The sequence below is a fragment of the Lemur catta genome, chromosome 11 (genome assembly GCF_020740605.2).
Source record: "Lemur catta isolate mLemCat1 chromosome 11, mLemCat1.pri, whole genome shotgun sequence".
NCBI classification, from domain to species: Eukaryota; Metazoa; Chordata; class Mammalia; order Primates; family Lemuridae; genus Lemur; species Lemur catta.
In genome coordinates this window covers 29,061,835-29,089,266 of record NC_059138.1, presented here as the reverse complement: position 1 = coordinate 29,089,266, position 27,432 = coordinate 29,061,835, and the positions used below count along the sequence as shown (strand labels likewise).

Sequence of the window (27,432 nt, the reverse complement as noted above, 5' to 3'; positions counted from 1 at the left end):
TGTACAACAGATGCTTGTGTTTATAAAGCACTTTTCAGCAAGTGGAATAATGCTGAGTCTCAGCAGTTGGGTGCCATCCACACAGGAAGTGGGATACCTCTCACTCTTTTGTTCTGTAAAAGCAGCATTTCTCTAAGGAGGTCTTACTTTGGAAAAAAAAAAGGAATTTTGCTCTTAAAAATTTTACTAAGTCAGAATATAAAGTCCAAGAATTTGAATACTTCAAAAGCCATATTTCTGGAGTTGGCTTTCATCTATGGTGCTTTTGCTATTTGAATATTATATAAATTTGGAGAAAAATAATGAACAGTTCTTAACAGTGTTCGTTTATTAGTGATTATAGTTAATAGATTTTTTTGAAACCCAGTATTAAGCAGAGAAAACCACATTGATAATTTTAAGTGTTATTGGTGTTTTAATTTTATTTTTAGAATAAATAATTTTTTGGATTAAAAATTGTTTATTTAATTAAGTATTTAAGGTGGATAGAATTAGTAAACATAACATATTTTATCAACATGTGAACAGAAGTCATAAACGGTAACAAGTACCATAAACACAATTATTTTTCTGTTCTAGATATTTGAATGGTGGTATTTTCGCAAATACGGAACTTCATTCATTGAACAAGTCTCAGTAAGCCACTTGCGCCCCCTTCTGGGAGGGGTTGACAACAACTCCTCCAACAATTCTAACTCCAGTAATGGGGACTCAGATTCCAACAGGCAAAGTGTCTCAGGTATGGAAAGTCAGTTTGCAATATTATTTGCTTACTCTTACTAAATTATTATTGTTACTCTTACTAAATTATTATGAATATAAGACAGTAAGAATGTTGTTATTTAAAAACGAGGCTTCAGAGAAAAATGCAGTTCATTTTCCCAGGGAGTTGACAAGCTGTATCAGCAAAATAGGGTATAACCATCCCAGGGAAAGGAAATGTTTATCTTGTTAGCTTTACTTCTTCTGTTTGATCATTTAGGTCAATGTTTCCACCCTGAGGCTCCAGCCTCCTTGTCTGTTGTTTCTCAAACCTTAGTAAATGGATCCGCTTTCTTCCATGATAATTGCAGAATCTTGTATCTAAGTAGATCTGATCACATCACTCTGCTTATAAGGCTTCATTGATTCCCATTCCACTGAAAATAAAGCCCAGATTCCTCAGCACAGCATAAGCTGCTTTTAACCTATCTTGCCAACTTTGGCTTCTGTCACAATCCAGTCCTTTTCCTGAATGTTCAGTTTTCTGGCCACATGAAGCTACTTTTCATTTCCTAAGCATACCATGTTTCTCATGACACTCTGCCTAGAAGTTGTCTGTCTTCCTTTTTCCCTTGTTCATCCATCACTACCCAAACCAAATGTCACCCCCTAGGAAGCCTTCTGTGATAGGTTATACACTATGTCTCCACTTTCACTGATCCTTAATATTTTTACCCTTGGCAACATGTATTAAATTGCATTGAATTTTTAAGGTACTGCTTTATTGCAGTATCTCTAGCATCTTGCAAAGTGTCTACTATTTCTTTGAAATTCAGTGAATGAACACATGACTACATGCGAGGACTGTACTTTCTTCTCTTACAAAACAAGAGGGAAGAATATGATTTCTTAGCTCAATCTCTTTATCAACTCAGTAAATATTTCCTAAGTACCTGTTATGAACCTTGTCTTATACAGGTTCTTCTGAATTATTATGATTAAAAAGAAGTCCAGGTTCTTTTCCCCATGGAACTCTCTGCCTACTGCAGGACACAGAGCAATAAGTGCTTTGATTGTATGAGGAAAACATATAATGCAGTGGGAAACAAAGGAGGGGATCCTGACCCAAACTGGGTGGAGGGGTTTGCTCCTTGAAGGAGAGGGCACCAGTTCTGAGACTTAAAGGATAAAGAGGAAGAAATTAAAAGAGCTAGGTTAGATATTTTTTCTTCCTCTCTAGAATAACTCAATCCACATTTCATAAGTGTCTAGCTAGATTATAAGCCTCAAGGAACATTGTACATATATTTTGTTCCTGATGTTAAGTCAGTGCTCTTTTAATAGACCACTTGCCATGCAGTCATGAGTGCTAATGGGCAGCTGTTGGTACACATTTATTTAACCTAAAGGGTACACGCATGAGAGATGGTACCGCCCAGGTAACAAAATTGTCTGGGATTTTGTAAACTCATCCACTTTGTGAAATAGAGAGAGACACGAGCAAAGCAAAACATTGCTTGAACCAGCTACTCTAATAAATGTGGCTTGTTATTCTAATGAGGATTCTTGATCATTCAGTCATCAGGCATGAGCAGTTGTGGATAATTGCCACTACTTTGCATCTGCTATGAATACCCTACAGATTAAAAGTGCTCTTATCTTGACTATAGTCTTTGAATGACATAGAACATTGTAGAAAATTGACAGATTGACAACAGAAAGCATCCTCATTTGAAGCCATTCTTTATACTGAATACATTTATATTTTCATTAAAGTTTGCCCTCTTTCTCTTCCTGATTTAAATCTCTTGACATCATTCCTTAATACGATGGAAAGTTCATACTCTTTTTATTGTCACTATTATTTTGCTGGCTTTCTTAGTGGATGCCTTGATTAAGCCTTATTAATTATATGAATGTCGATACTATTCTAAGTGCTGTAATAGCAGCTTTGTAAGGGAGAAGCCATGCCCTTTTAAAAAATATATTCAATAATAATAACCATGGAAATTCTCAGTTGTATCTATAATAAGTTTTTACCTGGCTAACACTGAGCTTTTGAATATTATTAATTCAATTCCACCAGTATTTACTGAGTGCTTACTATGCATTCCATATTTCCATTCATTTCATGTATAATAGATATAGCATTTATGATCTGATCTCATAACAATGTTTAAATAATTACCTTTAGAAAAATGGAAATTACCTTGTCTAAGTATATTTAGGCCTCAATCTGCCCACTTCTCTTTGACATTGAGCTTCTAGTATTTGGCTAACTCAGTTCAACAAACATGCCATGCTAGTATGGAAGTACCAGATACCATGGGACCAAGACCATTTTCTTTCTTCTTGTGTTGATTTTTATTTTTGAATAAGAAAAATTCTATAAAAGTGCATTGTCTGCTTTTATTTCTACCTTTAATCACTTTCTATAAGTCTGGTGTCAGCTAAGTGTAAAGGAAAAAGTAGGTCCAGAGCTGAGGGTAATTAATGTATTTCCTTAAAACAGAGAGATTTGTGTAAAAATCCCTATTGTTTTCATAATAATAAAATGACTGTTGCCTCAATAACAGAAAGGTGAAGGTACAGATTTTCTTGGAGCATCATAAGACACCCCTTTGCTGAATCTTCCATGTAATATAATGTGGCCAACAAAGTCCCATGGACATTGGCAAAGGCAGTTTAATGGCATTGATTACTTGAGAAAATCACTGAAAAAAGCTAAAAATAAATTGAAAATATTGGTTATAAACATTAGTCCATATGAAAACTCAATGTAGCTCTTTCCTTAAAGAACAGAGTAAATAGACAACCTACAAAATTCTGTAGAAAATATTCACAAAGGATTAATATCCAGAATCTACAAAGAACTAAAATGAACAAGAAAAGAAAATAACCCCATTAAAAAGTGGGCAAAAGACACAAACAGATATTTTTCAAAGGAAATATATATAAATGGCCAAAAAACATATGAAAAAATGCTCAATATCACTAGTCATCAGAGAAATGCAAATTAAAATCACAGTGAGATACCACCCTACCCATGTCAGAATGGCCATTATTAAAAAGTCAAAAAACAATAGATGTTGGCATAGATGCAGTAAAAAGAGAACACTTATGCACTGTGGGTGGGAATGAAACTAGCACAACCACTATGGAAAACAGTATGGTGATTCCTCAAAGAACTAAAAGTAGACCTACCATTCAATCCAGCAATCCCACTACTGGGTATCTATGCAAAGGAAAAGAAGTCATTATACCAAAAAGACACACGCACTGATACGTTTATTGCAGCACAAGTCAGAATTGCAAAGATAGGGAATTAAAGTTAAGTGTCCATTAATTGATGAGTGGATAAAGAAATTGTGGTATGTATATACCATGGAATATTACTCAGCCATAAGAAAGAATGAAATAGTGTCTTTTGCAGTGACTTGGATGAAACCAGAGGCCATTATCCTAAGTGAAGTATCTCAGGAGTAGAAAAACAAAGATCACCTGTACTCACTTATAAGTGGGAGCTAAATGATGGGTATACATGGTCACACAGAGTGGTATAATGGGCTTGGAGACTAGAATAGGGTAGGGTGGAAGGAGAGCTTAGGGATCAAAAATTACCCCTGTGGTGGGTACACTAAAACCCTGACTTCACCATTGTACAATTCATCCATGTAACAAAAAAACCACTTGTACCCCTAAATCTATTGAAATAAAAATAAATAAACATATTTTTTAAAAGAATATTTTGTTTTGAATCAAAACCAAAAAACCTGGCTTACCTAAGAATAATTTGAGATGGGGGTAGTAGGGTGAAGAATGAGAAAGGTTGTCATGGTTACAGAGCAACTTGTGCACATGTTTTTAAACTTTTGGACAAAGTTTCTATGCAAAGTGGATTTGCTCAAAATTTGTGATGATCTTTTCTAGGGGCCCATGGAGAAATGTAGTTAATTATACAGGTTCTTAGTTTATACAAACTTCAAATTATTTGGCTGAAGTTAACATTTGTGAGCATTCCACTTGTTTTGCTTTATTTGGGGAGCTAAACTGCTATTTTTCTCCCAAATATACAGTTTCTGATCAATCCTACTGATATATTTTGCCACATTACCGTGTTTCTCACTGCCATTTCTTAATTCAGCTTAGTTTATGAGCTAATGATGAATATGGATTTAAAAAGTGGCTAACTACTCCCTTCCTTAAGGGAAGGGATTCTCAGGGCCTAATAACATCCTGAATTTGGGTTTCTGAGAATATCTGTTTGATAATTTGCCTTGTTCTCAAATAAGATGCCATAAAGACAAAGATTTGCAGCATGCACTTTCTTCAAGATAATGGGAAAAGTTCAAGATGCTCCATCACATGAAAAGTATCTTTGCCAAAATCAAGTTTGAATTCTCTGAGACACTAATAGCCTCTTGCATAGAACTGGATCTTTAAACAAACTCTGGTATAGTCTCTTGGCTTCCTGTCACAAGTCATCTCATTTTAATATCATTTAATCTCCATAAATATATAGAGAGAGCTATATATTCCAAATTCTAAATAAATCTAAATTCTAAATAATTCTAATAATTCTATATAAATATATATAGTCTAAATTCTAAATTAAAATTCATTATATCGCTAGAGGCAATTTAAGCACTGATTGAATAAAGATAAGAAAGAAAAGCAGCAGAGATGAAGAAACTCCGGCAGAGTGAAAAAAATATATCCTAAAGGCTTCATAGATCTCAAACTCTCGTAACATCAGAACAAAGAATTTTCTCCATAGAATGCCCTGTATTAGGTTATTAAGTATGAAATGTCCAATTTTCCTTAAGTACTAAGTTTGACAGTTGATATCACTGACATTTCACTTTGACACTTCTTGTTTTATTTTTATTGTAAAGGTATATCCTTAGTCTTTCAAATGCGTGTTTTGGCTTGTGATTATCTTTCAAATTTTGTTTAGAGTAATTCTTGTGAAACTGTGGATAGGTCAAAAGTCCATGCTGTTTTCTAATATGAATTCTGTTGTGGAAACAATGCAGCACAGACAGCTCAAAATATCAATAAAGTGTTTGGGAAGGATGTGGCTAATGCATAATGCACGCACAGTATGTCAATGATTTGAGAAGTTCCATTCTGGTGGTTTTAATTTTGAAAATGAGCCATGTGGGTGACCTGAGACCAAAGTGGATAATGATGAGCTGAAAGCTGTAGCAGAAATGGATCCATCTTAACCTACCCATGAATTAGCAGCAAGATTTGACATTACTGTTCTAACAATATTGGACCATTTGAAACAAATGGGCAAGGTAAAGAAGCTGAATAGATGGGTACCGCATGAATTAAACAAGCATCAGAAGAGAAATCATCTCACAGCTTGTCTTTGTTGCTGTCACAACATAAAGGCGAAACATTTCTACACCATATTTTTACGTGTGATGAAAAATGGATTCTTCTTGGCAATGGCAAGCATTCGGCACAAGGGTTGGATAAAGATGAAGCACCGAAACATAGTCCAAAACCGAGTATTCATCCAAAAAGCAAATGCTGTGAGTTTGGTGGTCCAGCGCTAGTATTATCCACTATAGCTTCATGAACCCTGGCCAATCGATTACAGCGGATGTCTACTGCAAACAATTGGACAAAATTATGAGGATGCTTGTGATTAAACAGCTCATATTGGTCAATAGAGACAGGCCAATCCTCTTGCAAGACAACGCGCAACCACATGTTCTACATGTGGCTATTCAATTTTCCAAGCATCGTTTATTGAATAAGGATTCTTTTCCTCAATGTATGTTTTTGTCTGCTTTGTCAAAGATTAGATGGCTATATGAGGATGGTTTTATATCTGAATTCTCAGTTCTGTTCCATTCGTCTATGTCTCTGTTCTTGGGCCAGTACTATGCTGTTTTAGTCACTACAGCCTTGTAGTATAGGTAAAGTCTGATAAATTATTGCCTCACAATTTGTTCTTTTTGCTTAAGATTGTTTGTGCTATACAGGGTCTTCTCTGCTTCCATATGAAGTGTAGAATTATTTTTTCTATATCTGTGAAAAATTATGTTGGTATTTTAATAGGGATTGCATTGAATCTGTAGATCACTTTGGGTAGTATAGACATTTTAACAATGTTAGTTCTGCCAGCACATGAACATGGTATGGTTTTCCAACTGTTTACATCCTCCTGCCCTCCAGGAAGTACTCAGAACAGTGTTACACATGGATCAGCATAATAAACACTCACCAGTGTAAAATCATCCAAAAGCTGAAGGTCAAAGACTGGATACCACAATGGCTCAAGAGAGAAAAAAAAGCAACAACGTTCAACTCAACAGGATGAACAGAAATCTGCCCCACTTATCAATTTTTTTTAATTAATGTGAATGGGTTGAACTGCCCACTAAAGAGACATAGGCTGGATGAATGGATAAATATACACAAGACAAGTATCTGCTGTCTTCAGGAAATACTTCTAACCCACAAAGATACATTCATACTCAAGGTGAAGGGATGAAAAACAATATTCCATGCAAATGGAAGCCAAAGAAAGCTGGCGTAGCAGTTTTGATTTCAGATAACTTAGTCTTCAAATCAACAAAAGTAATGAAAGACAAAGATGATCACTATATAATGGTGAAGAGTATAATTCAATGAGAAGACATAACAATTCTAATTATTTATGCACCTAACTCAGGTGCACCCAGATTCATAAAGGAAATTCTACTTGATCTAAATACAGTGATAAACAGCAGCACCGTAATAGCTGGGGACATCAACACCACTCTGACAGAGCAGGACAGATCCTCCAAACAGAAAATAAACACAGAAACAATGGACTTAAACAGAACTCTAGGGCGTGACTGACATTCACAGAACATCCTACCCAAAAACCATTGAATGTGCATTTTTCTCATCAGCACATGGGACATTCTCTAAGATTGACCATATCCTAGGCCACTAAGCATGTCTCAACAAGTTTGAAAGAATAGAAATTATACCATGCGTCTTCTCAGACCACAGTGGGATAAAATTAGAAATAAACTGCAACAGAAACTCTCATACAGGCTGGGCGCGGTGGCTCACACCTGTAATCCTAGCCCTCTGGGAGGCCAAGGAGGGTGGATCGCTCGAGGTCAGGAGTTCGAGACCAGCCTAAGTGAGACCCCATCTCTACTAAAAATAGAAATAAAAATTATCTGGACAACTAAAAAATATATATAGAAAAAATTAGCCGGGCATGGTGGTGCATGCCTGTAGTCCCAGCTACTCGGGAGGCTGAGGCAATAGGATCGCTTAAGCCCAGGAGTTTGAAGTTGCTGTGAGCTAGGCTGACGCCACAGCACTCACTCTAGCCCGGGCAACAAAGTGAGACTCTGTCTCAAAAAAAAAAAAAAGAGAAAGAAACTCTCATATCTACACAAAGTCATGGAAACTAAACAGCCTTTTGCTGAACAATTATTGGATTAAAGAGGAAATTAAGATGGAAATTGAAAGATTCTTTGAACTGGATAATAAGGGAGACACAAGTTATCAAAATCTGTGGGACACAGCTAAAGCAGTCCTGAGAGGAAAATTTATATTCATAAACGCCTACATCCAAAAGACAGATCACAAATTAACAATCTAACGAATCATCTCAAAGAACTGGGAAAGGATGAGCAAACCAACCCCAACTCAGCAGAAGAAAAGAAATAACAAAGATCAGAGGAGAACTAAATGAAATCGATAATAAAAAAAACTATACAGAAGATTAATAAAACAAAAAGTTGGTTCTTTGAAAAAATAAACAAAATTGACTTGCGTCTTGCTAGAATAAGGAGAAGCAGAAAAGAAAGGACTCTAATAAGCTCAATCAGGAATGAAAAAGGAGAAATTACAACTGATACCACGGAAATACAAAATATCTTCTGTGAATACTATAAAAACCTCTATGCACATAAACTTGAAAACGTGGAGGAAATGGACAAATTCTTAGAAACACACAGCCTCCGTAGGCTCAATCAGGAAGAAATAGAATTCCTGAACAGGCCAATATCAAGTACCAAAATTGAAGCAACAATAAAAAAACCTTCCTAAAAAGAAAAGTTCTGGACCAGATGGTTTCACACCTGAATTTTACCAGACCTACAAAGAAGAACTGGAGCCTATCCTGCAGAAATTATTCCACAACATCAAGAAGGAAGTAATCCTCCCCGACACGTTTTATGAAACCAACATCACCCTGATACCAAAACCAGGAAAGAATGCAACAACAACAACAACAAAGAAAACTGTAGACCAATATCCTTTATGAATACAGATGAAAAAATTCTCAACACAATCCTAGCAAAGTGAATTCAGGTGCTTATCAAAAAAATAATCCATTGTGACCAAGTGGGCTTCTTCCTAGAGATACAGGGATGTTTCAACAAATGCAGATCTATAAATGGAATTCACCACATAAATAGAAGTAAAAATAAAGACCATATGATCTTCTTAATAGATGCAGAAAAAGCATTCGACAAAATTTAGCACCTTTTTATGATAAGAACATTTAACAAAATAGGCATAGATGGGACTTACCCCAAAATGATAAAAACCATACATGACAAACCCACAGCCAACATCACACTGAATGGGGAAAAATTGAAAGCATTCCTGCTTAGAACTGAGTTTAATTTCTTGACTTAAATCTTCATATTCTGATATATTTGGCATTTACATCCTTATTCCATATCACTAAACTATCAGGCAGCCTGATATTTATTGGGTATGTTCCCTAGAGCAGCAGTCCCCAAACTTTTTAGCACCAGGGACTGTTTTCATGGAAGACAATTTTTCCATGGACCAGGAAGCAGGGGGATGGTTTCAAGATGATTCAAGCACATTACATTTATTGTGCACTTTATTTCTATTATTATTACATTGTAATATATAATGAAATAATTGTACAACTCATCATATGTTGGGGACCCCTGCCCTAGAGTGCTTCTAGACCAAGAGAGTATTTTTGTTTTTGGTTTTGTAATAAAGATAAGATTATGGAACAGATCAGCAAAGAATAAATTAACATAGCTGTAGCCTTATTTATTTATTTAGAGATGGGGTCTCATTCTGTTGCCCAGGCTGGAAAATGATCAACACTATGGTCATAGCTCACTGCAGCCTTCAACTCCTGGGCTCAAGCAGTCCTGTCTCAGCTTCTCTAGTAGCTGGGACTACAGGCATGTGCCACCATGCCTGGCTAATTAAAAAAAAATTTAGAGATGGAGTCTCATCATGTTACCCAGACTGGTCTCAAACTCCTGGGCTCAAGCAATCCTCCCAAGTTGAGGATTATAGGCATTAGCCACCTCGTCCAGCTTGTGACTAATTTAAAGTGAAACTTTGATGTGTGTTCGTATTTGACCTCTAGATTGCTTGTTTCTTTTTCTTTCTCTCTCCCTTTTTTATTTTTTTATTTTTGAGAGAGTCTCGCTCTGGGTAGAGTGCAGTGGCATCATGGTAGCTCACTGCAACCTCAAACTCCTGGGCAATCCTCTTGCCTCAGCCTCCCAAGTAGCTGGACTATGGGGGCGCACCACCATGCCCATCTAATTTTTCTATTTTTAGCAGAGACAAGTTCTCGTTCTTGCTCAGGCTGGTCTCGAACTCCTGAGCTCAAGCAGTCCTCCCACCTTGGCTTCCCAGAATGATAGGATTACAGGCGTGAGCCACTGCACCTGGTCTAGATTGCTTATTTCTTAAAAGGAAAATATGTAGTGTTCTGCACCCTGAATTTAAAGGATGTAACTAATGAGACATTTCTTACAAACTTCTTCATTACATGTTTTATTCTCACTTAGAGCATTTTACATCTGTTAGTTATTCAGATCCTAATTTCTAAGTTTCAAGGATAGTTAAAAAACTGAATATAGCACACATACACGACATGTGTTAACAAGTATTTTTTTTTAAGTGCAGTTCTCTAATAGAAGGCATAAAAACAGTATTTCATAATGTTTGCTACACCCCCTGCTGGCTATATTGTGACACTTCCTAAATAAAGACAGCATCTTTAGATACTGCTCAATGAACACTTTGGACATACACACTGTTTCTCTTTGTAGTTATTTTTGTTGAGAAATAATTTCAAGTGCATCTAATCTACAACAGAGTTGAATAAAGTTGACTTTTTTTTTTTTTTTTTTTGAGAGACAGGTCTCACTCTGTTGCCCAGACTGGAGTGCAGTGGCACAATCACAGTTTTCTGTAATCTCTTCGAGCTTCTAGGCTCAAGTGATCGGCCTCCCTCAGCCTCCCAAGTAGCTGGAACTGCAGGCATGTGCTGCCATGCCCAGATAATTTTTTAAAGTTTTTGTAGAGGTGGGGGTCTTGCTATGTTGCCTAGGCTGATTTCAAACTCCTGGCCTCAAATGATCCCCCCATCTTGGCCTCCCAAAGTACTGGAATTACAGGCATGAGCCACTGTGCTCAGCCAAGTTGACATTTTAATTGAAAGCAATTTTCTTTGTAATTTGTCAATTGATACTTGAACAGGATTTATCCTTCTAGGCAGTATAATAATATACTTATTGGAAACAAAGTATTTGCAATACCTTTTTTTTTTTTTTTTGAGTCAGAGTCTTGCTCTGTCTCCCTGGCTAGAATGCAATGGTATCATGGTAGCTCACTGCAACTTCAAACTCGTTGGCTCAAGCTATCCTCCTGCCTCAACCTCCCAAGTAGGTGGGACTACAGGCATGCACCACCACACCCGGCTAATTTTTTCTATGTTTGGTAGAGACAGAGTCTCATTCTTGCTCAGGCTGGTCTCAAACTCCTGGCCTCAAGTGATCCTCCTGCCTTGTCCTCCCAGAGTGCTAGAATCACAGGCATGAGCCACCGCATCTGGCCTGCCATAACCTTTTTATTAATATTTCAGCTGAAATTCAGTGGGGAGAGGCATCTTCCCAAATGTCCTTGTTTTATTGTAAATAATTCTACCTTGAGCATCCTTGTACATGCTTGTGGTATGCTAAATACAAATCTTGCAATATTCACGAAGCTTTAAGAAGAGCACTTGAAATCTTGAAAGAGATTCTCTGAGGAGGGATTGGCAGTGGTGAGGTCCTAAGACTTATAACAGCTATCAGGGTAGAGATCACAGTTGTTTGGCTCACCAGTGTAGTTGAAGCCATGATCTGGAGTCAGTGTGTTAGTGACCGCTCCAAGGGGCTTTATGTTTGGAGAAAAAGTCATTAAGGGAAGCACAATTTTCTAGTTAGTGCCATAAGAAGTTACAGCTGTCAAATTTCAGTTTCTCAGGAACAAAATTCAGAGATGCTGAACTAAGTGAATAAAGATCATTTCCTAAATGAAAAGTTAAGCTAAGTGACAGAAAATTTAGGGCCATTATTTATAAACATTGAGTAAATTCTAAGTTGGATCTTGTGCTAATTTAAAGATAAATTCATCTTCTGTAAATGAAAACATGTATTCCTATTATTTGTATACCCTTCACTATTTTAACAAATATTTTTGAGATTATCCACATGTTCCCACAATGCTTTGTGTTCTCAGTTATCACACTGCATTGAAATTGATGGTTTACTTGTTTACCCCAGTGGGTGGCCAAATAAAGCTCAATGGATAGATGGATGTTGGATGTGCAGTGCTGAGGGAAGAATCCTAATGAATCACCACATGGCCTTTAATATCCAATTTCTGCAATAATTGCTCACTTTGTGTGTGTATATCATTGGGTGTGGTTTTGGCTGGTCACACACACATGTAGATATTTTGAGTACTGTTAACTGATTTTATTTTCTAATAAAACCTTATTCATCCAAAGAAATCTTGTATTCTGAATCAGTAGAAAGTCTTAATCATAGGGTGTTTTAAAAGAATTGTAGATTATTAGTCATATGCTTACTATAACACAGTCTTAAAGCTAATGATTGACTTTTCTAAGTTAAAATCCTATGGTTGTAAATTTCTGTGGTCCTGGTATAATGAAGAGAATCTATTAGTACATGCTAATATTATGGTGTTAATATATGATTATTACAGTGTCTGTGTAAGTAAATGATGTTAAAAATGCTTTAAAACAATTTATTTTCATAGCATTTCTACAATAATGGTAACTCTATTTTCTCATCACTCCTTTCCCATAAAGCAAAAGCAAACTGGGTGAATTATCATAAAATCAGTATTAGCCTAGACCTGAATTAAGAGACTAAAGCTCTTTTCATATCATACTCTAGAGCTTAAGTTTAGCTTGTCATGGATGACGTTACTGTGAGATATTTTGGAGTAACAGAAAATCATTTTACTTCTACCCATACTTTCACCTATAATTTTAGAATTCATCAAGGCCACTGGACCTTTTGAAATAACTATAGAAGTTATGAACTGGCTGATTTTGGCACATACCTTGATTTGGCAAGTAAGGAAACTCGGGCCCAGAGAGATTAGGCGAAACTTTCCAAAGTCCTGGTGCCTGAGCCACATTTTCTGATTAACCACCCAGAGGTTTTTCCACATTACACGTCGCTTCCCATATAAAGGATAGAGAGGAAAATTATCTTATCAAATGGCCAGGAAGGGTGTTTTGCTGAATTAATTAGCTTGTAGTGTCACTGAACTTGTGTGTAACAGTTTCATATTTCTCTTTATTGCAGAATGCAAAGTATGGCGAAATCCGCTAAATTTATTTAGGGGTGCCGAGTATAATCGGTAAGCACTTTGACAGCTTGGGAAACAAATGGGTCTGGTTCAGAGAGCAAAGACAGCAGCAAATGTTTTTGCTGGTTCATTTAGGGGTCATTGTAACAGTCTGTTTAGTGTTTCGATTTTTTGATACTGTCCTCAAATGTTTTGGTTTTTCTGTTTTATAAATATTTTAGCTTTGGAATTGGGATAATGTACAAGAATGTGTAGTTTTTAGAACTTCTCTATTACAGTTATTCTTTTCAGTATGTATATATATAATTAAAACGTGTTGAAGCTTACCTGGACATGGTTAAAAAGATGCCATAGAAGTTATGTTGGAATTTAGCAAAGTAATTAGGAAAATTAGAATTTTCATAGCTTTTGGAAAATGTTATTCGTAACACTAATTAGAGAAGGTTTTCATTAGCAATGGCTAGTAAATCTTGAGACAAAAATATGGGGGAAAATGTTTATTTCTTTCAAGCTGATATAATTCCTGAAGAGAGAATAGGATGACTTTTTTAAAAAAATATTTTTTGTATTCATTAGCAAAGCTATTTTAGTATTAGTTAATGGTTTATATTTCAACTCCTTTGCAGCTTGTTATTTTGTAGGTCTTGCTTTTTCTCTCTCAGAAGTGTCCCACCATCTTATTTCCCCTTTGCAGATATACTTGGGTGACAGGACGAGAGCCTCTTACTTACTATGACATGAATCTCTCTGCCCAGGACCACCAGACATTCTTTACTTGTGACTCGGACCATCTTCGTCCCGCAGATGCAAGTATGGAAAAATCCTTCGGATAGTTGCTGAATGGGAGGGTTTTTTGGCTTGTTTTAAGAAACAAAGTTTCTGCTTTTAGAATATCTGCTTTATAAAAACCCCAATGAATGAAATATTACATTGCTGACTGACTACGAGAACCCAGAATTCTGATACTTAAGTAAAGCTTTATCACAATGAGGTATCAATGTAGAAATGAGTTCCCTCATTATAATTTAAAACATAATTTTAAAAAATATATCAAAGTTGGATTCATATATCTTGAAGAAATATGTCTTACCCAAAGCTAATTAAATTCTTATTTCAGGTAGAACAAAAGGTCTTATCTCCTTAACGATATTCTAAGTAGAAATTGGTATTCACTGAATCCAAATAATTAATATGTTTTGGTGACTTATCTGCCTTTTCATAAGTCCATTAGCATTGAATGGTTTCATGGCCATGGCTATTGGAGTCCATATGTGTTTTCTATCCTAGAGAAGACATTGTTTAGGATGCATTTTATACTGCTTGAGTTCCAAATAATCCTACTGAGATTTTTTTTTATTATTAAACTTAGTCAAAGTAAATAGGTGAAAAAATCTTTAGAGAAAGGAATATGTACATCCTTTTAAGAAACTTACATATAAAATACAAATTTATGAAACAAATTCAATAGAAGATTGATACTCTTTTTGTTAAAAGGTACCCATTGCTGTGGTGGAAGATCATAATAAGATAGATATTCCCAAGCATTGAGTTTTGTACAATATGTTCACAAACTGATATATAAAAATTGGGTTTGCAGGTAAATTTGGGGATCAGGTATACATGTTAAGCAAAAGCCTAAAGTATTTTTACTGACTCAACTCACAATTCTTCAAATGGTTTCAAAATGTTCTAATATCTAAAGCCTGTAGCAAGTGCTCAGGAAAATGATTGATAGAAATTATGTGTGTCTAAGTAGAATGAAGAGATTAGTATTATAGCTATGCCATCTCAAAATGTGTAAAATAATATATGTTCTCTAACAATGACATTAATGTACACAAAAGACATAGACTCTCTGCTAGAGTGCCCTTTCTTGAATTGGTTAGCCTGTAATTCTGTGAGCACAAAAAAAGTTTGCTATCAGCAATTGAAGAACAATAGAATAGCAAATTAGAACTTATTTGTGTGACTTTGGAGATTTGAGCCAACCCTCTTAGTAATGAAATATTCTCTTGTAATTTAAGCTGAAAGCTTTTAATTTAGCTATTGTCCTGTGTCGAGTCTTCCTAATTGTGTATGTATTGATTAACTTGCTTTTTTTTCTTTCTTTTTAAATAGTAATGCAGAAAGCCTGGAGAGAGAGGAACCCCCAAGCTAGGATTTCTGCAGCTCATGAAGCCTTGGAGATAAATGAGTAAGTGAGGGGAAATCTTGCTGTAAAAAACAAAATCTCATCCTTTGCTGAATATATTCAGTTCCCATTGATATGATACTTATATTAAACCATACATTGAAACTGGAGGATTATTGGGGGGTGGTTTTTACTTTATAAAATTTTTCTTTATGAAGGACAGCCACGTGGAGGTGGTTTTAGTCATTTTAGAAAACAATTCAGTGACTTTGCTATGACCCTAAATTAAATCCTTGAAGGGCTATCCCTAGGATATTATGAGGATATAAAATAAATATAATTCTTTACATATCTAAAACATTTTGACAGGGAAATTTTTCCAGATGTAGAATGCTCATTGGTATTATAACACTTTCTAGGTAGAACTTATGCTAGTGGGGAAAACATAATAAAAACATAAGATGACAAAATATCATTTAAAAAAATATTTCAAGATCAAGACAAAGATAAGAAGAAATGTTGTCCTTAGTGTTGTTTAACATTTTATGGGTTACCAAGGAAGACTGGGAAATCTCTTCTGGAGATCTCAGAAAATGAGAAAGATTCTTAGAGTTGGAGTCATAAAAACTCAGGGTTGGCAGAGACCTTAAAGGTCATTTAGCTCAACCACCCATCTGGTGCTTGAATCACCTCGACACTATCCTTGCCAAGTGGTCATTGTTAAACTATTTTATGATTTTTCTGAAGAAGGTTACAGAATCTTCTTTGGAGATCTTAGAAAAAAGAAAAAAAGATGTGCTTGAGAGTTGGAAATCCTGCCATTGTAACCAGTTGATCTATATAGTTTCTGATTCTGTCATGCAACATGTTTATTTTCCAGTTTCTTGTCATCTACAAATTTGATATGCCTGCCTTCTGTGTGTCATCCATGTTTCTGAAAAAAATATCAGGGCAAGGAATAGAACCTGTGGTGTTACATATAGAAACTACCCTCTAGGTTCATGTCTTCATGAATCACCATCCTGTGGTATTGTTCCCCCAACTGCTAAGCCACCCAGTTACACTGTGATTCAGCCTGTATTTCTCCATTTTAATCTTAATAATGCCAGTTATAGCTATGGATCTTTAATTTATAGCAAATCTATTAGAGTAAATTAAGCTAGCACAATCTGATTTATTTATTCTTAGTAAATTTAAGCTGCCTTCTAGTGGTCAATTCTTTTTAAAATGCTTGGAGACCATCCCTTTACTAATCCATTAGAGTATCTTTCCAAATCACTGTTCTATAGTTTGGGAAGTCTGCCTTCTTACCCCTTTTGAAAATTTATGCTGCATTTGTCATCTCATCTTCTAGTACCTCTCCATTCTTTGTGCTTCCTCAGCTATCCACAGAGAGTAATTCCATGGCCTGCCTACAAGGTCTTTTGGCTTCTTGGGATTTGCCCGTCCCAGTACAGTAATTCATTTAGAATGGATCAGTTATTTGCTATCTTACATCCTTATACCCATTTTAAAGTTTAATTTCTTCTCCCTTTTCAGTCTGACAATCATTCTCCTTGATAGAAAAGCCAGGAACAAAATAGAAGGGAGAGAGTTTTGCTTTCTCTTTATTATCTACTGCTATTAATGATGAACCTTCCTTGTTTTGATGATGTTGTTGTTGTATTGTTTGTCTTATTTTGCTTATTTGCTTTTGTAGTGGTTTTGGAGAAATGGGGGTGGTGATAGGGCCTTAAACATGATATAAAAATAGGGAATAGTTGTCTTTAGCATTTCGTTTTGTCTTTATTTATATATATATATATATATTTATTTATTTATTTGTAAGCTTCAGCTAATTTGGAGTTTTAGCTCTCCTGAAATTATTCTTACAACTTCATTCCACTCTCTTACAGTCCTTCATTTACATACCCTCTTTCCATCTTTTTTTACATGTCAAAATCTGACCTGGGAGAAATCTCTGTGAAGCCATACTGGTTACTTAAGTGCCATCCCTCTTTTCTTCCTGAGAGGATCGTTTGTGAGTGCCATTATGATTGGACACTTGGAAGCTGTTCAGCCTTCTTAAACCATTTTTGCTTCTGAGCCTCATGCCATTGAATCATGCCTCTTTTCTTTGAATTTTTTGAAGTCCACCATCCCCTCTTTGATTACCCTGAACTCCAAAATGACATAGTAACTCTCTCTGAATGTTCCTACCAATTTTCATTTCACCAACTATTTTTTTCTTCTTGGTCAGAATTAGGTCCAGAGTTGAAGTTCCCCTAATTGCTTCCTCTACCATCTGGGAGATAAAATTGTTACCAAAGTAAGTCAAGAACCTGTCGGGTGCCCTACTTCTAACCAAACAAGACTTCTAGCGGATATCTGGATGGTTGACACACCCATCACCACACTCTCTTGCTTCTGTATGTGTATTGTGTTGTGATAAGGATGCATCATCTATATCTTCCATCGAGCTGAGCAGTCTGTTCCGTACTCCCCAACCATTAGCACTTCTATTGCTCTCTCCTTTCTCCTTCACTCACAAGCTCTTAGCATGTTTCTACCCCAAACTCATGAGTTTCCACATAGATGTATGTTTCTTGGCCAGTAGTGCTACTCTGCCTCTCCTCCTAAGAATACTGTTTGAAATACAAATAAGCAAAGCAAGCAAGCTGGCCCCAACCATTCTTGAGTTCCCAGCCCATGAACTATAATCTTATGGCTAATTCCTCTGATACTATATCTACCACTCAGTATATAATCTCAGTTTTCACTTCATTACCCTTAACCCATATTTATGTGTTGGCATCTGAAGCCTTAAATATTTCCTCTGATGCCTATCCCAGTTATTTTCTCCAGTGAATCACTTGGACAGTTTCAGCATCATTATTGTTCTTTCCAAGTCATAGATGCTGCCCTCCATAATAATTGGTTTTACAGCTTTTTTTCTGGGCATTTTCCTCCCTACCTACAATATTCAGTTTAAAGCCCAATTGATAGTTCCTGCTGAAATTAGAGGGATTGGCTAAAGAGCTTACAAGACCCTTCCTCAAAGCTAAGATTGACTAGTAACCCCAAACTTCACATTAGCTGTGAAGTTCAGCCTCCTTTTCCTAGCTGGCTGTTGTAGTTTATGAACAGTAAAAGTAACATTTGGTTTAACTTTCTGTTTGTTTTCTCTCTTGTGGTCTGATGGAGCTAAGTAGGGAAATGGCCACAAGAGAGGCAGTGGAGAAGGAAAGGGAAAGGATGGGCGTGGTCTGCTCTGGCCTCACCATTTCCCTTACATTTCCTTTCTTTGGCAGTGGGTTGTTCCACGTATGATTTGGAAGGTTTAAATTTCCAAGAGCTCGGTTTTTTCATTAGTTAACTGCTTATCCTTTCTGGCTTCCTACCTTAGAGGGTTGTTGAAAGGATTATATGAGATGATATATGTTAAGTGCTTGGTGCAGTGCTTAATATATACTGAGCAAATGGTAGCTATTGTTGTTAAAGGCATGAAATTTAACTCTTGTTAGCTACTGTGGCTGAGCTAGATTTTGAGCTCTTCAGAAATAATACTACCTATAGGTTCTTCTAGTGTGCTCTTAAAGCAAAAAATCAGTGCTAACTATAATAAGATGTTGAAGCACTGTTTTTGTTCAATGAGTAACTTTATTTAATGAATTTCTCACTCAGAAAAAATCCTTGGATTGAAGAGAATCTGTATTTAGTAAACAGAAGTAAACTTATATATAGTATCTCTAAGTTTGAGTTTCGGAGGGAGATATCTACTAACAGCTATTATCATCATCATCATTAGCTGACATTTATTGAGCACTTAACCACATGCTGGCTACTGTACTGAGCACTTTACATACATCACCTTACTTAACCTTCACAACAACACTGTGAACAAATAGATTCCATGTTGTTTTCCACCAGGGAGGCAGAGTAATAACTTGCCCAAAGTGACACACTCATAAGGGGCGGAGTCCATATGTGAGCCTCATGCTCCTAACACTACGCATCCTACCTCTCAAGCTAAAATATAGATGTTTCTTTTGTACCATTATTTTGTGTCAGCAACTGCAAACAGGGGTGCATGAACCAGTGGCCACTTTGCATGTTTTGGCGTAACTCCTTGCCCTTCTGCATGAACTCCTACAGACTATTAGCACGTCTTGGATTTGTAATTGATGGTGGCTATTATCTGAATGGACAGGTGTGCAACTGCTTATATTCTCTTGGCTGAAGAGGAAGCAACAACTATTGCTGAAGCAGAAAAACTATTTAAGCAGGCCCTGAAGGCTGGAGACGGCTGTTACCGGCGTTCTCAGCAGCTACAGCATCATGGATCCCAGTATGAAGCCCAACATAGTAAGGTTTCCTCCAGGTTGACGCATTGGGGGATCAGAATTGTAAAATGATTCATCAGAGCAGATTTTCAGTCAAAATATGATTTTCCTAGATGAGAAAAATATTGGCTTTTGCTTTTCTTGGTTTTTATTAATTTTTTTCTTTCCTATAAGAGCAGTTAGTACATTTATAGCTTCATTAGTGTTTATGCTCACATTCTTTTTCCTGCTCATAGATTCCTAACCCCAGAAACAAATGGCAGTACTTTTAATGGTAACCTTGTTTTCTCCCCAGAATTCTTACATATTTCTGTTCGTCAGTTACTTCTCTGTTGCATAACTTTTAAGTCCTGAGTGGGAAACAGTACTTAAATTAGTGACAGTGTTATCAAATGTTTTATCTTGTAGGTCTTCCACAACATGGGTTGAAATAGGACTATTGAGAGTATAACAGTTATTGGTGATTGTATCAGCATTTGGCTCTTATTTAAGAAACATTGGTATTGGCTTCTAGAGAGAAAGAGCCATGAGTTTCCTAATCATTTATCTTTTTTATATTAAAAAATAATGCCTTTTCTTATTTAAGATAACTCTTTAAAATCTGAGAACTTTCACTTCAGTAGACTAAACTGAGAGTCAGTGACATTTTGGGGGAACAGTGTAGACACAAGGCAACAAAATCATTTCTAGAATTCCCTGAACTCCTTGACTGATCAATTTGTTTACACGGAAATTTAAGGCCGGGCGCAGTGGCTCACACCTGTAATCCTAGCCCTCTGGAAGGCCGAGGCGAGTGGATTGCTCGAGGTCAGGAGTTTGAGACCAGCCTGAGCGAGACCCCGTCTCTACTAAAAATAGAAATAAATTATCTGGACAACTAAAAATATATATATAGAAAAAATTAGCCGGGCATGGTGGCGCATGCCTGTAGTCCCAGCTACTCGGGAGGCTGAGGCAGTAGGATCGCTTAAGCCCAGGAGTTTGAGGTTGCTGTGAGCTAGGCTGATGCCACGGCACTCACTCTAGCCTGGGCAACAAAGTGAGACTCTGTCTCAAAAAAAAGGAAAAAAAAAAAGAAATTTAGCAATCCTTGTGGAAGGAGAGTGTTTTCATTGTCTGACCAAAATTTGGGTTGTTTCCTTAAGGAGCAATTTCTCTCACCTCATTTCTTCCTCATGCAACTTGGAGAGTATAATCTCATATTTGAGATCATAAAATTAAATTTTAATATTAAACTTGGATTTGGTGTAGAAGCTGAATGCTTTAATCTCCATGACCAAGGTGTCAGCAAGATCTTTGCATTACAGCCTCTGGATACATGAGTATGTCCACACACGATCCATCAATACACAGATTTTTATTTTTATTATACAGTGAGTATATACGTTAATAAAGTTTCTAATCACCATCCATATCTTACTTTATAATTAAAAATAGCACAGTGCATTTTGAAAACATGTAGTAAATGTCTATTTTGTGAACCAAATGGAAATTAATACATAAAATTACATAATCTATAATACAACTTAAGAAATTTTCTTTCTTTTCTTCTCTAAATTAAATCCTTTCAACCTGTTGCCTAAATCTATCCAAAAAATATAATCACATCTTTAAAATAATTTGTAGGCACTTGGCAAATTTTCAGCACACATCTTGTTCTCATTGTTTAAAACTTGAAATGTTAGGACTTTGGTCTTAACATCTTTTAATAGCTGCATATTATACATGTACTTAATCTATAACAGGTGTGTCATATTTTTCTCAAACATGGTAATTTTATTGAGGATTAAGCACATGCATGTTCTCACTGGTCTAGAAACATATCCAAAAAGACATACAATTAAATAAAAGATTAAGATAAGAAGTTGTTAATGTACTTTTTAAGAGGCATTTTAGTGACTATTGTTATAACTATTTAGCTTGTCAATGCATTCTCTAACACTAGGGTAGTTTTTCATCTTGTTGCATACTCTATTGTCATATCTGGAATGTGTTATATTGCCATCTAAAATCAACTGCTTTGGGGACCTGGAGATGATTATGATGTCACTAGTGTTAGGGAAAGAATAATATAAAGCAGAAGTTCAAGATGAGGCTTCTCCAGACTTAATGTCAAGAATGAAAAAAAATAGTTCATCAGGATGCAACCTGAGATTCACCTCTTCTTGCTTGTAAACTGAATACAATGTGGGTATGTTCATTTTCCCAGCACTTTGTGGCAGATGATTTTATTTATTATCAAGTATTCCACATCCTAACTCGAAAGCATGGATTAGGTAATTAGTCATGTGATTTGACCTTTGGAAGTCTAAGTACTTTTACTTTACTCTGTATTCATTCTATTAAAAGAGTTGTCAGTGCTTCTGGCAATAAGGAAAAGCCAAAGGAACTGCCTTTGAGGTTTCCTTTAAGAGGAAGGTAAATTGGCCTCTGTGTTTTTTCTTGTTTCTCAGCTGAAAGCTGTTGTTATTTTTTTTTTTTTTTAATTTCGATGTTTTATATCTCCCTCTCTTCAGGACGAGACACCAATGTTTTGGTCTACATCAAAAGAAGGCTAGCAATGTGTGCCAGAAGACTTGGAAGGACCAGGGAAGCAGTGAAAATGATGAGAGATGTGAGTTTGAACTTGTATTTGGAATCAGTGGCAATGCACCTGGCTTAGAGATGTAGGAGCCCACTGAACAGCCAGAGCAAATAGTACCAGTGCTGATGCAGTGACCCCAGGGACTCTGGAGCCAGCCCCTCTGGGTGCAGCTCTAGCTCCCAGGTTACTAGACGAATGATCTTGGGCAAGTTGCTTTCCTCATCTCTAAGATGGGGATAACAATAACAATATTCACAGTTACTTCTTAGGATTGTTGTGAGGATTAAATAATACATGCAACGCTTTTAATAGAGTGACTGACATATTTAAAAAAATCTCAATAGATGTCCTTGTTATTAAACCTTTGGGTCTGTAGCTGGAAGCTAATAATGAGATCAGCCATTTTAGTTAACTGACTTTTTCTATGTATAGTTGCTAGGAAGATTTGAATACATTATGGGTCAAATTGCTGCCCTCAAATTTAGTAATATTATGAGTTAATCCTATTGCAGTCATTTCAAGCATTTTCCTAGACTCTTGAACCTGGATACTTTATTTGTAGTAGTCAACATAAGAATTAAGGAGAGAAGAAATTGGTGAGAGTTTTAAAACAAAAGAGAACAAAGGGAAGTTATTACATAGCTTTAAAACAAAACAGGGGTTGTAAGGGAGATCGGTTGAGGAACTTTTATTTCTATTTGTTGTTGTTAGTAAGAAATACTTTTCATAAAGAAATTGATACTAGTGTGAATTGTGTTTATAAGCCATTTTCTTTTTGCAAACAATCTCAGAAAACCTTTGTCAACATTTTGTTCTTCTGCTTTATTCCTAAATTAGAAGACATATATAACTGCCTATTATAAAAATGAAAGAACGAAGGGGCAGGGTGAAAATGGCATCTTGTCCAATTCTCAGCTCATGGATTTGAGCACAAGACTGTGCAAACCTAGCGAGCTTTTTCTCCTTTTGTCTTTGGAAGGGCAGTTGTTCCTGTGAATTCCCAGTTACTCTTTGGAGGAGGGAGCCTACTCTCAAGGCCCACCCCTGGTTATTTCTGCAAGTTACAGCAAATGTGAGAAAGCCTAAGTAAGACCCATGCTTGGGTTCTGGCTGCTCCATTAAGCTGAAGTGTAGCCCCCAAATCTGAGAAGAACAAGAAGGGATGATAATAAAATAATTCTATTTGTTTGAAGGTAATAGATGCTTTTTAGGCAAAGCCACTGCAAAGGGGATCTCCCAGGATTAAATTCTTTTGGTTGGAGGAAGAATTTAAAGACTGTTTGTTATATAGCATAAGTACTAATTTTAAGAAAAGGCAAATTCTGCAGAGACGTGCACTCGCTCTCAGAGCTTTTTAACTTACAGAAATTCCATCCCGTGATACAGCAAAGAAACTCTGCCAGTCACTTTGGCTCTGAAGGAGCAGGGAATTTTAGGAAGGGTGGGATATTTCTTTATCTTAACCTGGCCAAGCCACATTCAACCATTAACAGTTGTTTTATATCTATTGCCACTTCTTAACCTTAATTATCTTGGAAGAGGCATGCATTTAGGAGCAGATTTTGGTGATTTTACTTATTATATGCTTAAGCAACTGAATAGGAAGAACAAATTCTGATGATTTTAATTTGTCTTTTCTGTCATTCTCATCCTGGTTATCATTTTCAGTAATACACATAAAATTTCACATGATTAAAATCAATACCTCTATACTATGATTTGCTTTTTGTTTAACATTATTTTACGTTTACAATTACATTTATTGACCCAGTCTAAATACAGATCTGAGGGGAGAGTTTGGCTTGCAGTGAAAGAAACTGGACAGGGAGTCAAAAAACTTGAATGTGAATGTCATCTTTGCTGTTTACTAGCTTTATGACCCAAGGAAACTTACCTTTTATGGGCTTTTCATTTAGTCTTCTGTAAATTGGGGATAATAATTTTTACCAAAGAGGATAATTATTGATGGGGAGAATTAAATGAGGTAATGTGAAAATATCTGGCATATAGTAGGCATGCTTCTAATTTTTTCCCTAGTATGCCATAATTCACTTGATCATTCCCCTGATGGACATTTTTGTTTGTTTGTTTGAGACAGAGTCTCGCTCTGTTACCCTGGGTAGAGCACAGTGGCATCATCATAGCTCACTGCAACCTTGAACTCCTGGGCTTAAGTGATCCTCTTGCCTCAGCCTCCCGAGTAGTTGGGAATACAGGCATGTGCTACCATTGTTTGTTTTTAGTGGCCCAGGTAATTTTTCTATTTTTAGTAGAGACAGAGTCTCACTCTTGCTCATGCTGATCTTGAACTCCTGAGCTCAAGCAATCCTCAGCCTCCCAGAGTGCTAGGGTTACAGGCGTGAACCACTGCACCCTGCCTCCTGATGAACATTTGGGGATATTTCTAATTTTTTTTTCTTGAATGAATCACTCAAGTAATCTCTCTCTTTCTCTCTCTACGTATCTGCATGCATACATACATATTTATGCATGTTTGTATCTGTATATGTGTGTGTTTTATGTTACATTTCTAAAATATCTGTCACATTCTTAGGATACTAATACGTCTTGCCTTTTCTCTGGGTTTCTGGAGCATCCAGTAGACGTGGGCACTGCTGTTGTAACAGTCCTGTGAGGAGCACTGTCAGACCTGGTAGAGATCAGTTTCGAAGAGAAATACTCAAAGTGCTCTTTACCTTTAAGGACTACTTTTATGAACCCTTGCACCACAAACAGGGGAGAGGAGGTTGAAGACCCTTCTCTCTGATAAAGCCTGCAGCCGGTCCCAGCCTTGCAGGAGACAGTTGTTGGTCAGGCCTAACTTGTTTAAATCCTCTCAGGTCATGGGTCATGCATAAGCCGGACTTCTTCGCTGTTTAAGGGAGGGGTTCATTCCTTTAACAATGTGCATGTAAGCCAAGCCATCTTGCTTGAAAACTTCCTCTGATAAAACAGCTCAGTGGATTCCAGGCAGCCTGCTGATAAAGCATTTAGGCAGGAGGACCTAATTTCTCATTAAGACAGCGTCATCCTCTCTCCATATGCCTGGGTTTAAATTTCCTAGAACAGATGCCAAAGTTAGAATACCTTCCATGTAGAAAGCAGAGTCATTTTTTAAAATTTCTCTGGAAATGCCTTAAGGAAGGGAAAACTATTACGTGATATCCTGAAAGAGAATAAAAGGGAATTCTGGGAAGGCCAGTAGTAGATAATTTCTTATATTTCCACAGCTATACTGTCAATGAAATATTGATAAGGTAAACACACATTGACTCCTTAACATCAAGATTCATGATGTCTCATTTTTTAAAGCAACACATTAATTATTTTGAATTCCCAGGATATTTTTCCAAAAACCTCAGTTTAATTAGCTTCCTTTTGCAATCAAGAATATGGAAGCATCACCTTACTGCTGAAGGAATATTTTGGCAGTGGGCAGAGCTAAGAAAGTGTGCTGGCTTTTGAACTTCACTGTAAGGTATTACTTATTATCCAAAATGAAGAGTTGCCTTTTCTGTTTTATTAAATTTAAGGAAAAGTCTTTGTGCATGTCCTCATTTTTGGTGATTTTTGCCTCTTTGACATTTAATGTATGACACAATTTCTTTTTTTCCTTTAACAGCTACCATTTAGCTACCGTCACATTTTCACTCTGTCTTCCCTTGGCCCTATTTGAGTAGGTTTGGAATGGAATCCATAAGGCTGATGACTGTGGTCTGGCGCCTTAGCCATACCCCATCAGAAGTGGTATGGATAAACTGGTACAGATGGGACAGTCTGCCCTTATGAAAGACTCCCAAAACTGCTGCTGCCCAGGTCATTTGGTCTAGAGCAGGGTTCCTCAACCTCAGCACTACTGACATTTTGGGTCAGATAATTCTTTGCTGTGGGGAGCTGTCCTGTGCATTGTAGGATATTGAACAGCATCCTGGGCCTCTATCTACTAGATGCCAGTTGCAACCCAGCACCCTGTCACTCCCCAATTGTGACAAAGAAAGATCTCTCTAGACATTGCCAAGTGTCCTCGGGCCGGGGGTGAGAGAATCGTTCCCATTAAGAATCACTGGTTTAGAGAATCCTGAGATGAGTAGAGCTGTTTCAGGGCAGACATCTGATTTTTGTCCACTTTGCTTGCTAGTGTCCTAGCTTTCCCCTAGTGTGGGCACAAGGCTCTACAGCACCCCTAGACTTGACCAGCGTAGTTGGGGAGGCTGTTTTGCCCAAATGGGATTCTCTGAAGAGACATCCCAGGGCAGGAAGAGTAAATGAACTTGGAGGTTTTGATGGGATCCTGATGGGGTAGTGGCCTCCCTTGCTCCTCTTGCAAACTTTCAAATTGTTGCTTACCTTGTTTCCCTAAAATACACAGCTCCTTTGAAAGTTGACCATAAACACTTTGGTTTTATCATCTGTGTCCCCTCCTTTTTTGTAGTTTCCTGCAGATCTCTGAGCCATTCTCCCTCATTCTTGTTTCAGTTTCTCTGCAACACTACCTCTTTCCGTATCCTGGCCGCTCATTTGACACAGATCACCATGTCATTCTTGAAACGTTTTATTTACTTGATTTGAGGAAACCATGCTCTCTTCTCTTAAAATCTTACAGTCTTCTTGCTGGATTCTCCTCATCTTCCTAACTTGCAAAATTTGAAGTGTCCCCTGGCCAGTCCTTGGTGACTACATTCAGTCTCAGAGTAATTATCTCAATGACAAACATTTCTATGGTGTTTACTGTGTTCTATGCATTGTTCTAAGTGCTTTTCAAATATAAACTCATTTAATTTTCCTAACAACCCTTGACATGGGTGCTTGTTCAAAGTTACATAGCTAGTGAGTATTTCTGAGAGTGTGGTCTTCCAATCACATGCATCAGAAGTGCCTAGGGTGCTAGTTTAGCACCCACCTCTTAGGGTAGGTGTAGGGATTAAATGGAATAATTTAAACAAAGCACTTGGCATAGGACTTCATGAGTAGTAAGTACTCAGTGTTGCTATTCTTACTGTTATTTTCCAAGATATATTGTTAAGTGAAAAGGAAAGGTTTAAACAGTAGGT

The 27,432-nt window shown here is 36.8% G+C and overlaps 1 protein-coding gene across 8 annotated transcripts in view; it reads left to right on the top strand.

Moving 5' to 3' along the window:
* ST7 (suppression of tumorigenicity 7) overlaps positions 1–27,432 on the top strand; it is a 233,914-nt gene that overhangs the window by 132,728 nt on the left and 73,754 nt on the right. For 5 of the 8 annotated variants that reach the window (XM_045564839.1, XM_045564844.1, XM_045564838.1 and 2 more), the window contains exons 3-9: positions 580–739; positions 13,341–13,395; positions 14,039–14,154; positions 15,463–15,538; positions 17,715–17,783; positions 19,665–19,819; positions 22,314–22,411. In XM_045564839.1, the coding sequence (XP_045420795.1) occupies positions 580–739; positions 13,341–13,395; positions 14,039–14,154; positions 15,463–15,538; positions 17,715–17,783; positions 19,665–19,819; positions 22,314–22,411 (729 nt within the window). The remainder of the gene's footprint in view (positions 1–579; positions 740–13,340; positions 13,396–14,038; positions 14,155–15,462; positions 15,539–17,714; positions 17,784–19,664; positions 19,820–22,313; positions 22,412–27,432) is intronic. The other 3 variants (XM_045564842.1, XM_045564845.1, XM_045564841.1) reach the window with 1 other exon arrangement.